The sequence below is a fragment of the Bos indicus genome, chromosome 1, assembly GCF_029378745.1.
Source record: "Bos indicus isolate NIAB-ARS_2022 breed Sahiwal x Tharparkar chromosome 1, NIAB-ARS_B.indTharparkar_mat_pri_1.0, whole genome shotgun sequence".
In the NCBI taxonomy this organism is placed as follows: Eukaryota; Metazoa; Chordata; class Mammalia; order Artiodactyla; family Bovidae; genus Bos; species Bos indicus.
Genome location: NC_091760.1, coordinates 149,509,411 through 149,524,758, shown reverse-complemented (window position 1 = coordinate 149,524,758; position 15,348 = coordinate 149,509,411). Strand labels below are relative to the sequence as shown.

The following is a 15,348-nucleotide window of genomic DNA, read 5'->3' as shown; positions in this document are numbered from 1 at the left end:
TTTAAGGAAGAAAAATCTCACCCTTTCTTCACCTTCCTTCGCCCACTCTATCTCAGATTGTGAAGTGGTCTGACTGCTGTTTGCCGTTAGCTTGCCGACCTGGGGATCCTTATCAATTAATCGCCAAAGCAAGTGTGGATGACTTCAGCAAGCTAGGGGTGGCATTCCTGGAAGATAGACTCCAGATGGCTAATGGACTGATACCCCAGAAGATCGTGTGTAAGTAACTTGGGGAAATGTTCATCATAGCAGGATGCCATCGTTAACAAGCTTAAGGACGATTGAGCACTCCTGTTTGGTATGACTTAAGGGCAACACAGAGAAGGCAATGGCACCCCACTCCAGTACTCTTGCCTGGAAAATCCCATGGACAGAGGAGCCTGGTAGGCTGCAGTCCATGGGGTTGCTGAGGGTCGGACACGACTGAGCGACTTGACTTTAACTTTTCACTTTCATGCATTGGAGAAGGAAATGGCAACCCATTCCAGTGTTCTTGCCTGGAGAATCCCAGGGACGGGGGAGCCTGATGGGCTGCCGTCTATGGCGTCACACAGAGTCGGACATGACTGAAGTGACTTAGCAGCACTTAGCAGTAAGGGCAACACTGGTGGTATGGTCGCTAAGTCATGTCCGACTCTGCAACCTCATGGGCTGCAGCCCGCCAAGACTCTTCTGTCCATGGGGATTCTCCAGGCAACAAAACTGCGGTGGGTTACCATTTCCTTCTCCAGGGGATCATCCCGACCCAGGGATCGAACCCAAGTTTCCTGCGTTGGCAGGTGGATTCCTTCCTGCTGAGCCACCGGGGAGGCCCTGCACCTTGTTTCTTAGAATCACTATCGCATAAAAGATTGACACCCACACAACTGAATCTGTAAGCAAGTGGACACAGTCACCTCTCTGAAACTCCAACTGTTCACCAATCAATACGAGGGTCTGAGGTTTTCTGATCTGTATGGGAAAGGTGTGGAAATTCTGCAGTTTCACTGGGGACTCTCAGGGGTACCCTTCTAACCGGGGGGTGGGGGGTGGGGAGCGGTTATGTGGATCCCACGGAGGCCGCAGAGTTAGAAGGTGATGTGAGCTGCGTGGAATGGAGGTCTTGCGGTACAGACAAGGCCCCGAGGTTTTGCACTGAGATGTGAGGCAAGGCAGAGGGTTGATGGGCTGTCTTTTCTCTTCCCTTTAGCTGTCCACTTGCAGGACTCTGCCCTAAAGGAACTTAAGGGTCAGGCCTCAGACCTGCCAGCCCAGCTCCTGCAGCCTGACCCTGAATCTTGTATTGAGAGGAACCCTCCTGAGCCCGACACTATGGAGGACCCCCAGTCTCCTGGTTCTGCATCCACAAGGGGGCCAGGCGGGGCCCCTGGGGGCAATGAGCCAGCCATGGACGGTGACAGAGGCGTGGGCTCCATTGAGCACTGTCCCCTCCATCTGTCCAGCTGCCATGAGTGTTTGGAGCTTGAGAACAGCACCATTGAATCCGTCAGGTTTGCCTCTGCAGAGAACATTCCAGATCTCCCGTACGACTACAGCAGCGGTTTGGAGGGCCTCGACGATGACCTCCGCCCTGAGAGGGATGAGAGGAGGGTCAATGTCATGGGCAAGGCCCCCAACATCCTCCTTTACGTGGGCTCTGACTCTCGGGATGGCCAGGACAGGCTCCAGCAGGTCCGATCTGCCCTGGCCGACTGTGTGGACACGGACTGTTACACTCTGTACCACCTGCCTCCAGAAAACGCTCTCAGGGACCCGTGGCCAGACAACTGTCTGCTGCTGGTCATCGCCACCGGGGAGCCCGTCCCCGAGGACCTGTCCCGGAGGTTCATGGCCTATCTTTCTCAGGGAGGGAAGGTGCTGGCCCTGGCGTCGTCCTTCACGCTGCCTGGCTTCCGGGTGACCAGCAAGTCCCCGCTGCAGGACACGGTCCAGAGCTTGGTTTTCTGCAAGGCAGACGGGAGCCTGCTGAGGCTCAGCATCCTGAGCAGTGGCTGCGTTTATGAGGAGGGGCCCGGGGAGCCGCTCGGCCCCAGCAAGCTCCACGGCCACCTGGACAGTGAGGATGGGGACAGGCTTGTGGTGCAAGTGCCTTTCGGGATTCACGGAGGAGAAGCTGTTCTTTGCCAGGTACGGAAGCTGGCAGCCGGGTCTTTGGGTCTCTTGATGGGACATGGCTTCTGAAGGTTCCTGAAGGGGTAACTAAAGGGTCTGTGTGCCGTGTGGGTAGGGTACTTCTGTCCTTATCCGGGGAATTTTTGCCACTGGTGAGTTGCAGGTTGAGATGTGGGCTGTCCTGTATCCTGTTTCACCGAAAGGCTTGTGATGGAGGAGAGAATGGAAGTGAAAGTCCTTCAGCCGTGTGTGACTCTTTGTGACCCCATGGACTACACGGTCCATGGAATTCTCCAGGCCAGAATCCTGGAGTGGGTAGCCTTTCCCTTCTCCAGGGGATCGTCCCAATCCAGGGATTGATTGTAGGTCTCCCACGTTGTGGGCAGATTCTTTACTAGCTAAGGCTAATTAAAGACTGCTGGTTAACCAAGCGTTAGCCAAAGCTTCTTACTTGTTTTAAACTGTATACTGGTTATATTGTTCAGTCACTCAGTCATGTTCGACTCTTTGTGACCTCCTGGACTGCAGCCACGCCAGGCTTCCCTGTTCTTCACCATCTCCCAGAGTTTGCTCACAGTCATGTCCGTTGAGTCAGTGATGCCATCCAACCATCTCATCCTCTGCTGCCCCCTTCTCCTCTGGTTGGTAATACTCTTTCTAAAATCCGTCAGTTCACTCTCTTGCCTCAAAACACTCTAGTTAATAAACTCAAACTGTTATTTAATGTAGGGAATTGAGCACCTTGGGGTGGTGATTCCCAACAGTAGTGTCTATCATGTTAAAATGTTGTAGTTGATGTCAGGGATGTGCCTGGACACTCACCCACTGCTGGGATACTGTGTTGAAAACACCTTTAAATCCTTAGTTCCTTTATGATTTGTCACTCTTAAAATCTAAGTGCTGAGCACAAGTTCAAATAAGTGAAGTGATCTTGAAGTGATTTCTGGCAAATTATTACGTAGGTGGTGGTGCTAGTAGTAAAGAACCCGCCTGCCAATGCAGGAGACATAAGACACCCGGGTTTGATCCCCGAGTGGGGGAGATCCCCCTGGAGAAGGAAATGGCGACCTATTTCAGTATTCTTGCTTGGGAAATCCCAAGGACAGAGGCGGCTGGTGGGCTACAGTTTGTGGGATTGCAGAGAGTCGGACACGACTGAAGGGACTTAACACATACACACACACGAATACATAAGTAAGAAGAAAACGGAAACAGAGATGAAAGGAAAATGCTACTTCCCTTCCCGTCCTTAGGGGGTGCCTTTGGCGCCAGAGCTGTCTTTTTCCCCCATGTTCCCCTTTTAGCATTTTGTTTGTTTGTTAAACAAATGGTAGGTAGCAGGATAGACTGCTTCAGAATTCCTGATCATTTACTGCAGATCTTTTAATACCTTTGGACGAAAGTTTTTGTTAGAGTTTAGGTGAACTCTTATCCTTAAGGATTTGTGATCTAATGAGAAAACTAAGTAGATGTGGCTCTTTTGCCCAGAATGGTTCCCAGGATGAGGGTAACAGATTTTGTTTTATTATACGGATCTTTTTTTGAGTTAGAGAATTGTTGCCTTCTATTTTGGTGTGGCTTCTTTTCATTTCATATGCTGTGTCTCTCTCCAGCCCTCCTACAAATTAAGTCTCTTGGGTTTTCTGATCAAACATTCTTCAAGGGGACAGATACTTGTTTCTTTACTATTCTGAAGTTCACTCACTTGTTCTTAAGGTAATACTTCTTGAATTGTATATAGATGTATATAATGTATATAATGAAGATTATAGATGCCTATAATGAAGAAATCTGACCATCAGGCCAGATAAACATGTACAACCCAAGCTGATTTCATGTGGGCTGCAAATCCCATGAATTTGTTTCTGGAGGCCTAATAAATGCTCCTCTTTTTTTTCTCTGCAAATATGGTAACTATAGTAACTGCGCATTCTCAGAAAATCCACTTAAAAACCTGACTTCCTAGAGCTGTATTTCAGCTTCGAGTAGTGAATTTTACCACCCTGGTGCATAGACTTGTACTAGAAAATTGATTCGGCACTGTGGCGATCCATTGCTCCGAGTTACATAGCAAATCTGCCTGCTGCACCATTTAAATTGACCCCATCACTGTCATAAAATTTGATACTGCATGCACTGCCCTAGGAAAAAAAGGCAATATGATGCAGCTTCAAAAATGAGATTCAGAGGATTAGAATGTCATTTTTGATTTTAAATGACTTCCACTCTCTGTGTGCCCAAGTATTGTTTGCTCCTCAGGCCTGTGTCACTACCGCACTGCCGAGATCAACCAATAAATATGAGCACAGGCTGGTTCGTTTCCTCTTTGCCTGTTCAATTTCACAGTCTTCATCTTTGTAGTAAATGGAGCATTGATGTAACCCAGTAAGAGGAGGGCTTCAAGGGCAAACCACAGCTGCACAGTAGGTGGTGGTCTCACGGCCGGGGAACTAGTTAATGCCTTGGGCATTCATCGTCATGCAGAAAAAGGCAATCTTGGTGTACCGCTCTCCTGACCAGACATGCAGGAAAAATTTTAAGGCTGTGGATTAAGGCCGACACTCGATTATCAACTGAACCAGGACGTTGGCATGAAGTTGTCCAAGTAGAGCTTGTGAAATGGATTTGAAGTATTCTGTGTCCTTATTGAGCTTGCTGTCCAAGGGACTCTCAAGAGTCTTCTCCAACACCACAGTTCGAAAGCATCAATTCTTTGGTGCTCAGCTTTCTTCACAGTCCAACTCTCACATCCATACATGACTAAAAACCAAAGCTTTGACTAAAGCTTTGGGTCTGGTCTAAATGCCTTAATTTTAGACAAAGCCAAGTTACCGAAATGGGCCCATTGCTGTGGTAACATCATTACAGCTGGAGGGCGAGACATTGGTCGCAAACCGCAGAGGACCATGAGGGTGAGTGTGGCTAGCACGCACCCCGGTGGCCTTTTTTGTGGAGTGAGGTACAGGGGCAGACGTGGCCTCTCTTCTTGTCTCCACTGTGTATGCGTGTTACTCGCTGAGTCATGTGTAACTCTTTGTGACCCCATGGACTGCAGCCCTCCAGGCTCCTCTGTCCATGGGGATTCTCCAGGCAAGACTACCGGAGTGAACTGCGATTCCCTTTTCCAGGGGAATCTCCCCAACCCCAGGGATCGAACCCAGGTATCCCACATTGCGGGCAGATTCTTTACTCTCTGAGCCACCAGGGAAGACCCGTCTCCATTGTAGAAACACCTCATCTTGAAACTGACAGTCCGCCGCCGCCAAGTCGCTTCAGTCGTGTCCGACTCTGTGTGACCCCACGGACTGCAGCCTACCAGGCTTCCCTGTCCATGGGATTCTCCAGGCAAGAACACTGGAGTGGGTTGCCATTTCCTTCTCCAGAAACTGACAGTAGCCCTTCACAATGTCCATGCTTTCCTTCACCTCCTGCAATCCCAAGGCCCGCTCCTAGGGGGAGCTCTCCTCTTCCTTCTCCACATCTCCCCCCTGTGACAGTGACTTCAGTAACAGCCCCCCAGAGTACTTGCTTTGTGCAGGGGGCACATGTACCATTAACACTCATGCACCACGCACCACCACCCTCCACCCCCCACCACCCACAGCCCCAGGTGAAGACAGAGCTTGCTCATTTGATATCTGCCGCCTGCAAGAGGTAATCTCCGGACAGTCACATGGTCACCTGGATGAAACGTGACCCACCGCCTTGCTGACCGTCCGTCCCGGCACCAGCCTTGTCCCCTGGAGAGGAGAGGCACACCCTTGGGTAGCAACATAGAGGACATGCAGTGGGATTCAGATGCCTTAAAGGATGTCATCTTCTGCCTTCTCCCTCCTCCAGGGTGGTTTAAGGCGGGGGTCCCTAGCCCCCAGGATCTAATGCCTGATGATCTGAGGTGGAGCTGATGGAAGCAGAATAGAATAAATGCAGTGTGCTTGAATCACCCCGGACCTGCCCCCCTCCCCCAACACCCCGTGGAAAACTTGTCTTCCATGAAGATGATCCCTAGTGCCAAAAAAGGTTGGGGACCGCTGGTAGTGGGCATCAGGCTCAGTCGTGGGTGAAGCGGGCCGCTCTCAGCTGACCCGATGGAATGTGGGAACTGGACAGTTCTGCGAGCCTTTTTAGATTGGCTTCAACTTTCCACAAGTGCATTGTTTTGGTCAGGGTATTTGGGCAGTATTTTTGTTCTGGTTAAGGTTTGAGTGGGGATTGAGAGATTTTAAGTTGCCTGAAGGCTGCCACTAGGCTTTTTATGATGTTCTTATAACATAAGGCTGGGAGTTCTGCTGGCAACAGAAACTCACAGCTGTTCCTGGCAAAAGCAAATGAGAATAACATGCTCAGGTTGCTCTTCTGGTCCTCAATATTCTGGTGTCGTCGAGGTGCTAATGCTCAGTTAAAATCAGATTTCAAGAGAGTTAGACGTTCTAGTACATTCCTTCATATCAGGACACAGACCACTGATATGAAAGTTCTAGTTCAAGGCAGCCAGAAGTCCCAGTATGTTCCTTCACACCAAGACACAGACTACTGATGGGTGGAACTCCTCTAATTTTCACTTTACAACAAAGCCTGAACTAAATATATACATGAAGCCCTAAGTCTTTGAGAGTCCCTTGGACTGCAAGGAGATCCAACCAGTCCATCCTAAAGGAGATCAGTCCTGGGTGTTCATTGGAAGGACTGATGTTGAAGCTGAAACTCCGATACTTTGGCCACCTGATGCAAAGAGCTGACTCATTTGAAAAGACCCTGATGCTGGGAAAGATTGAGGGCAGGAAGAGAAGGGGATGATAGAGGATGAGATGGTTGGATGGCATCACTGAGTTAGTGGACATGAGTTTGGGTAAACTCTGGGTGTTGGTGATGGACAGGGAGGCCTGGCGTGCTGCGGTTCATGGGGTTGCAAAGAGTCAGACATGACTAAGCGACTGAACTGAACTGAACACATGTTCCCTCCTCTCCCTCCCACCCCATCACCAACACTCTTCAAGAGGTGAATTAGGCCACTGCCATCCCCGGCAGTTAGGTGGTAGGACCAGTAGGTAGAACAGGAGCTTCAAGCATGGCTCACTGTGCCCTCCTTGCAGCAGCAACTATATTTGGGTTCTCAGCAGATCCATTTTCCTATATGCTTGGTTCTATAACCATGTTAAGGACTTGTCCGAGGTCCTGTGACTGACTAGTGATAAAATTTGGGACCTGGAAAATTACTATCCATGGTCATTTAGTGCAGATCTTTTTAGCCTTCACAGCCACAATTTTTTTTCCCATCAGTAAGAATTTATTAGGTTAAATATCTCTAAGGCAAAGTTTCATAGTTCTTTTAAAAAATTTACTTATTTTTAATTGAAGGATAATTGCCTTACAATATTGTGTTGGTTTCTGCCATACAGCAACTTGAATCAGCCATGGGTGTACATATGTCCCCTCCCTCTTGAACCTCCCTACCCCTCCCACCCCATCCCACCCCGCTAGGTTGTCACAGAGCCCCAGTTTGGGCTCCCTGAGTCACACAGCAAATTCCCACCGGCTCTCTATTTTACACATGGTGAAGTGAAGTGAAGTGGTAGTCACATAGTCGTGTCCGACTCTTTGCGACCCCATGGACTGTTAGCCTGCCAGGCTCCTCCATCCATGGGATTTCCCAGGCAAGAATACAGGAGGCGGTTGCCATTTCCTTTTCCAGGGACTCTTCCCAACCCTGGAATTGAACCTGGGTCTCGCACACTGCAGGCAGATTCTTCACTGTCTGAGCCACCAGGGAAGGCAGATGGTCGTGTTTATTTCTCTCTCCATTCATCCACAGCCGTGATTTTAATGGGCTCCCTTGAATCTTTTCACTGCTTGTTGCTCTTTTCCAAACGCCCAGGCTCCAGGTTTATATAGTGTTGATAATGAGAAGAACGCATGTTCCCGTTTTCAGAAAAACTAGTAAAGACACTGCTTTTCCTTACGTCCCTCAGCGCCTCTGATTTATGAAGTGCTGTCTTTTCCGTCTCAGGTGCACTTGGAACTACCTCCCAGCTCTCCAGTAGTGCAAACACAAGAGGATTTTAACCTGCTTAAATCAAGCAACTTTAGAAGATACGAAGTCCTTACGGAGATCCTGACAACGCTGGGCCTAAGCTGCGACACAAAGCAAGCTCCTGCCTTAACGCCTCTTTACCTGCTGACGGCGACCGAGGTGAGTGTGTGGTGGGGAAGGACCCCCTCAGATGCCCTTCTTCAGAATGGTGACCCTTCCCCTAGTTGTTGTGTGGCTGGGGGTTTCAATTTTGATTTCTTTTTTTTTTTTTAACGCTTATTCATTTATTTTTGGCTTTGCTAGGTCTTTAGTTGCAGCGAGTGGGGTTACTCTTCGGTTTAGCGTGTGGGCTTCTCATTGCAGGGGCTTCTCTTGTTGCAGCTCAAGGGCCTAGTGGTTGCCCCACAGCATGTGGGATCTTCCCGGACCAGGAATCGAACCCGTGTCCCCTGCACTGGCAGGCAGGTTCTTAACCACCGGACCACCAAGGACATCCTTGATTTCTGTTTTCATTTTCTGTTTCTCTTTTGACTTTGGGTTTGGAAATCACATGAGAATTGTCCAAGTATAACTGATTTTTTTTTTTTGGGTTTCTATAAAGCAGAGGGAGAACACTGGAGTTTAGAGGGTGTTAAGTCTCTTAAGTTATCGCCCTTTCCACTTGAGCGGGGGAAGCTCACTGTTTTCTGTGTCAGGAGTGTATTTGGAAAGCACAGTGTATTCAGTTGGGATTAAAAGCCTTTGTTTTCATTTGGGCCTTTCTCAGGGGATCTTTGGGTGGGAAAACCACAACTCGTTTCTGTTGTGCTGACGCCTGCCATCTTGTGGCAAAGGGGGCTCTGGGTCTAAAAGGAAAATGCCATGGTGCTGGGAACGCATTCAGAGTTTTTCTTGGCCTTCTGTCTCCGTTTACGCCAGGTTCTTCGGGTGCGTCTTTTCAGCAATCCCTTGGCTTTGTGAAGCTGTTCCTCTCTTATTACTTGCGGCATATTATTTTGTGGGTCTGTCTCTTCCTCGGTAGGTAAACTTGTGAGTTTAGTGACATAACTGTGTAGTTTCAGCAAATAGCTGATAGTCCAGGTTACTCTAAACTTACCTGCTTTCCCTCGAAAAGAGCAAATTTTACCCTCTGCACCAACATTTCCAAAGGAGGAAGAATGCTCTCCGTTTTCTCTTGGGTGTTTTTTTGTTTGTTTGTTGTCTTGTTTAAGCCCCGGGTCCAGCCTGTGGGATCTTAGTTCCATGACCAAGGATTTGAACCCAGGCCGTGGGCAGTGGAAGCTCGGAGTCCTAACTGTTGGAAATTCCCTGAGGAATTCTCTTTTGCGTTGTCCTCTGTCCCTTGGCCAACTTACTTTTTGGCAGAGACTAGAGCTGTGAGTTTTCTGGGTGGGAATGTCAGCTGGAGGAGACAGGTAGAAAATCTGACAGCGTTTAGGATTCGGATACCTTGTGGGATTATTTGAGGACTACGTGAAATCATACCTATGAAACTTTTGTGTAAATTGTATTATTTAAACTTTAGCGCAATTATTATTGTTACTATTATGTTATTATTGTTGTTGTTGGGAGATTGAATGAGTTAAGAGTGTATAATGTGCCTAATAAGTTCCTGGTGCCGAGGATAAAAGGACTAAGTGACGTTTTTAATAAAAAAATAAAAAATTGTAACTATAGCAATGGATGAATTTTTTTTTTTCATCTAAGAAACATTCATTGCATTTTCTTGCTTTTTTTTCCTTCTATTTTTGGCTGTGCTGCGCGGCATGCAGGATCTTAGTTTCCTGACCAAAGACCGAACCTGCACTTCCTTTAGTGGAAGTTTGGAGTCTTAACTGCTGGATAGTCAGAGAATTCCCCCCAAAATTTAAACTATAGCAATGGTTAATTTTTTTTTTTTCACTTAAGAAGCATTCATTGCATTTTCATTACACAGATTTTAGGCAGTCAGCCCTCTTCTTAATGGGTGCTCTTGAGGATAATGTTAGGACTTTTGTTTGCACTTTCATCTCAGACCTCAAAGCTCCACATCATTTATCTCTGTTTTATATGTTAAGTTAACAGAAGGCAAAGCATCAGCTCCATTTTGTGAGTTTAAGTGTTGAAATAAAGCCAGTCCTCTGAGCTTCAACTCATAGATACAACTATAGAAAGCTATGACAAACCTAGAAAGCTTATTAAAAAGCAGAGACATCACTCTGCTGACAAAGGTCCATATAATCAAAGCTGTGGTTTTTCTAGTAGTCATGTATGAATGTGAGAGTTGGACCATAAAGAAGGCTGAGCGCCAAAAAATTGATGCTTTTGAATTGTGGTGCTGGAGAAGACTCTTCAAAGTCCCTTGGACTGCAAGAAGATCAAACCAATCAATCCGAAAGGAAATCAACTCTGAATATTCATTGGAAGGAATGATGCTGATGCTGAAACTGAAGCTCCAATGCTTTGGTCACCTGATGTGAAGAGCCAGCTCATTGGAAAAGATCTTAATGCTGGGAAAGACTGAGGGCAGGATAGGAAGGGGGCGACAGAGGGTGAGATGGATGGCATCACCGATTCAACGGACATGAATTTGGGCAAACTCTGGGAGACAGTGAAGAACAGGGAAGCCTGGGATGCTCCAGTCCAGGGGGTCGCAATGAGTTGGACACGACTGAGCGACAGAACAACAGGAAAGCCGCCACGTTGGAGGAATGGGGCGGGGTCTTGGGGTGAGGGTTTCTCGTCCTCTAGAATGTGGGTGTCACCCTTCTAGATCTCTCCCTCTCCTTTCCTGAGCGTGGAGGGCTGAGGTTGGACTCGTGAGTGGTGCCTGCCTGCTCCAAGGTCAGGGAGGGAGACAGACCCAGGCTGGCCCTGGCAGTGCCCTCTGAACTTTCCCATGAGTTCTGACCGTGCCAATCTTGGGACTTGAGCCTCTTGACTCTTGGACGTAGCAGTGGAAAGTCACCTGCTCTTGTCTTAATCCCCTGTGAGCCGAGGTTTGGAAGTCTAGCTTTTCCCGTGTCTTCTTTAGGATGGGCACAACCTTAGGTTTTACATATTTGTCTGTGTATGGGCTGAAACTCCAATACTTTGGCCACCTGATGCAAAGAGCTGACTCATTTGAAAAGACCCTGATGCTGGGAAAGATGGAAGGCGGGAGAAGAAGGTAACAGCAGAGGATGAGATGGTTGGATGGCATCACCAACCCGATGGACATGAGTCTGAGTAAACCTTGGGAGTTGGTGCTGGACAGGGAAGCCTGGTGTGCTGCAGTCCACGGGGTCGCAAAGAGTCAGACACGACTGAGTGACTGAACTGAACTGTGTATATTACAATACACAGAAGATGCTTCATATTTTTGTTCTCCTGGTTCTTTTAACTGCCTGGGGATGGGAGTTCCATTTTCTCCTATTGATTGGTAACCCCCACTGACGACAGGGAAGCCTTCCGTGTGGCAGTCCATGGGGTTCACAAAGAGTCGGACATGACTTACCAACTGAACAATAACAACAACGACTCAACAAACCGTGGGGATGCACAGGTTGAATAATGTGAAAACGAATGTAAAAGTGAAAGTGTTAATTGCTCAGTTGTGTCCAACTCTTTGCGACCCCCATGGACTACTGTAGCCTGCCAGGCTCTCTGTCCACGAAATTCTCCAGGCAAGAATACTGGAGTGGGTAGCCATTCCCTTTTCCACGGGATCTTCCTGACCCAGGGATCAAACCCGGGTCTCCTGTATTGCAGGCAGATTCTTTACCATCTGAGCCACCAGGGAAGCAGATATTTGATTTATATACACATACACAAACATTCTGCACGGACCGCATGCCGACCTTTACTATATATCTTTGGGAAAGAGGAGTTCTGAGAAAAGTTCGTTTTCTCATTTTGACTCCTGCACTCGGTCTGATGGGTCTTGGGTGTCTGTCCTGGGGACTACTTTCCCTCCTGCGTTCTGCACTCTGGATTCTCCTTTCCTTTGGGAAGGCCTGAGTGAGTACATGACTGTCGTGTGACTCTTCATTTTTTAGTGGTCATTAATTCCTCTTAGAAGACCTTGAGTCTGCTGTAGAAGGAGACGCAGGAATTCAGGGTGTTAGCGTGTGTTTTTCTGCAATACAAGTTCTCCGAAGGATTATTGTGCAAATGAATGTGAAGGTGGCTGTGATGGTCCTTCTGGGCGAGTCCCCCGGCTCCTCTTCTGATGCTGAACTGGAGACGTCTTGGAACACCTCGGTCATGGTGCTGGTGCTTCGTGGCAAAGATCCGGATGACGGACTGGGAACAGAATGGGACTGTACTCTCTATTTGGTTTTCCTTCTTAATAGATCTCATTGCTTGGCATGGAGATAAGTGACAACGGGAGGATCCTGGTATCCACCATCTGTTACACATGACTCATCCTTCGGTTTCTCACCTGCCTTTGGGATTAGATGCCCGTAGACCCTGCTTCCCTCTTCCTGTAAAATACTCTGTGCTCTTGGGAATCTGAGATCTCTGACCACACGGTGTCGCTGCTGAGCCAGGCTTCCTGGTGAGCAGGCAGCGATTTGATTTTTTTTTTTCCTCTCTCTCGACATCAGTGTTGCATAGTGTAATTCAGTCGTTTTGCTGGCACTTTTCTTTTGGGCCCATAGAAATTATTTCAGAGTCACAGTTAATAATATTCACCTTTCACTGAACATTTACTGTGTGTACTAGGTGGGACCGTAGGATGGCCTATGAAAGAACAAAATAAACACACTGGCTATCTAAATAGTTTTACTGCATACCAGCTGTGTTTATACAGTTTGGTGCCTGGACACTCACTCTTTGTAGCAAATAGCACAGAAGATTTATGAGGTACCTATGTGTTTCCATATTGCACTGATATAAATGGAAAAAAATAACACATGATCCAAGTAGGAAAAAACACTCACCCGAGGTACAGCCGACCCTTGGCATTTGCTAGAAGTGTGTTTCTGAGACCTTCGTTGACACCCAGACACCATAGTAGCATGTGATTTCCGCTATAAAATCTGGTCACGTATGACTTCATGGGTGTCACCATGCATGACACCACGCAGAGGCGAGGTTCCGCGGAGGTGCAGACTCTGGGTGGCCCAGCTGAACTTATCTGCACAAGGTCTTCCCATTTAAGCAAATCCGCTGGGGGCAGGACTGAAATTCAGTTCTCTGCAGAATTATGACGTTACATCTTGTGTGAGCACCTGTACACCACATGCATACGTCCACAGGAAAAAAAGGCTGGAAGGAATACATATGGGGGTATATTTCTGGGTTTGGGACTTAATGCTGATTTTATTAAATGTTAAAAAAAATCTTTTTATGTTCCACATAATTCTGTTCTGTTCAGTCGCTCAGATGTGTCCGACTCTTTGCGACCCCGACCCCATGCGCTGCAGAATGCCAGGCCTCCCTGTCCATCACCAACTCCCAGAGTTTACCCAAACTCATGTCCACTGAGTCAGTGATGCCATCCAACCATCTCATCCTCTGTTGTCCCCTTCTCCTCCTGCCTTCAATCTTTCCCAGAATCGGGGTCTTTTCAAATGAGTGAGATCTTCGCATCAGGTGGCCAAAGTACTGGAGTTTGAGCTTTAGCATCAGTCCTTCCAATGAACACTCACGATTGATCTCTTTTAGTATGGATTGGTTGGATCTCCTTGCAGGCCAAGGGACTCTCAAGAGTCTTCTCCAACACCACCTTTCAAAAGCATAAATTCTGTAGCGCTCAGCTTTCTTTATAATCCAACTCTCACATCTTTACATGACCACTGGAAAAACCATAGCCTTGACCAGACGGACCTTTGTTGGCAAAATAATATCTCTGCTTTTTAATAAGCTGTCTAGGTTGGTCATAACTTTCCTTCCAAGGAGCAAGCGTCTTTTAATTTCATAGCTGCAGTCACCATCTGCAGTGATTTTGGAGCCCAAAAAAATAAAGTCTGCCACTGTTTCCACTGTTTCCCCATTTATTTGCCATGAAGTGGCAGGACCAGATGCCATGATCTTAGTTTTCTGAATGTTGAGCTTTAAGCCAACTTTTTCACGCTCCTCTTTCACTTTCATCAAGAGGCTTTTTAGTTCTTCACTTTCTTTCATAAGGATGGTGTCATCTGCATATCTGAGGTTATTGATATTTCTCCCAGCAATCTTGATTCCAGCTTGTACTTCCTCCAGCCCAGCGTTTCTCATGATGTACTCTGCATATAAGTTAAATAAGCAGGGTGACAATATACAGCCTTGACATACTCCTTTTCCTATTTGGAACCAGTCTGTTGTTCCATGTTCAATCCTAACTGTTGCTTCCTGATCTGCATGCAGATTTCTCAAGAGACAGGTCAGGTGGTCTGGGATTCTATTACAGACATGTATTATTTTTATAATGAGCAAAACCAGTTATTAAAGATTTTAAAAAACCAAATCACTGTATGTCATTGGACTTTGAAGGCATCCCATAAGAGGTCAAAACTTGAATGTTAAAAGGCCAAGGACTTGGGGCTTCCCTGGTGGTTCAGTGGTAAAGAATCAGCCTGCCAATGCAGGAGACTCAGTTCGATCCCTGATCCAGGGAAGATCCCACATGCTGCACAGCAACTGAGCCCGGGCCCACAGCTATGGAATCTGTGGTCTGGAGCCCAGGAGCCACAAGTACTGAGCCCACGGGCCACACCTGCTGAAGTCTGAGCTCTAGAGCCTATCCTCCACAACAGGAGGAGCCGCCACAATGAGAAACCCAGCAGCGCAAGTAGAGTGTGGCGTGCCCGATCGTCCCAGCTTGAGAGAAGCCCCCACAGCAACAAAGACGCAGCACGGACAGAAGTAAATAAAAGAAAATTATTTTTAAAAGTGTTGTTACAATATCATTAATCAGTTCAGTTCAGCTCAGTCGCTCAGTCGTGTCTGACTCTCTGTGACCCCCCTGGACTGCAGCACGCCAGGCCTCCCTGTCCATCACCAACTCCTGGAGTCCACCCAAACTCATGTCCATCAAGTCGTTGATGCCATCCAACCATCTCATCCTCTGTCATCCCCTTCTCCTCCCGCCTTCAATTTCTCCCAGCAGTAATGATTAATATTTTTAATAAGAAAGGGCAAGTACTCTTGTGTAGGAGTTGATAGTTTGTTTGATATTTGACACCCGCATTAGTTATTCAAAAAGGATTTGAGTTTGTTAGTAAATGCCTCTACTCTGGCTGCTGCTTGTTGGTTTAAGC

General features: G+C 47.5%; 1 protein-coding gene across 5 annotated transcripts in view; it reads left to right on the top strand.

The window, feature by feature from the left end:
- The window catches only part of HLCS (holocarboxylase synthetase), a 214,270-nt gene that overhangs the window by 42,419 nt on the left and 156,503 nt on the right, over window positions 1-15,348 (top strand). For all 5 annotated transcript variants that reach the window (XM_070796775.1, XM_070796777.1, XM_019964095.2 and 2 more), the window contains exons 3-5: window positions 57-219; window positions 1,190-2,127; window positions 8,120-8,302. In XM_070796775.1, coding sequence (XP_070652876.1) covers window positions 57-219; window positions 1,190-2,127; window positions 8,120-8,302 — 1,284 coding nt within the window. The remainder of the gene's footprint in view (window positions 1-56; window positions 220-1,189; window positions 2,128-8,119; window positions 8,303-15,348) is intronic.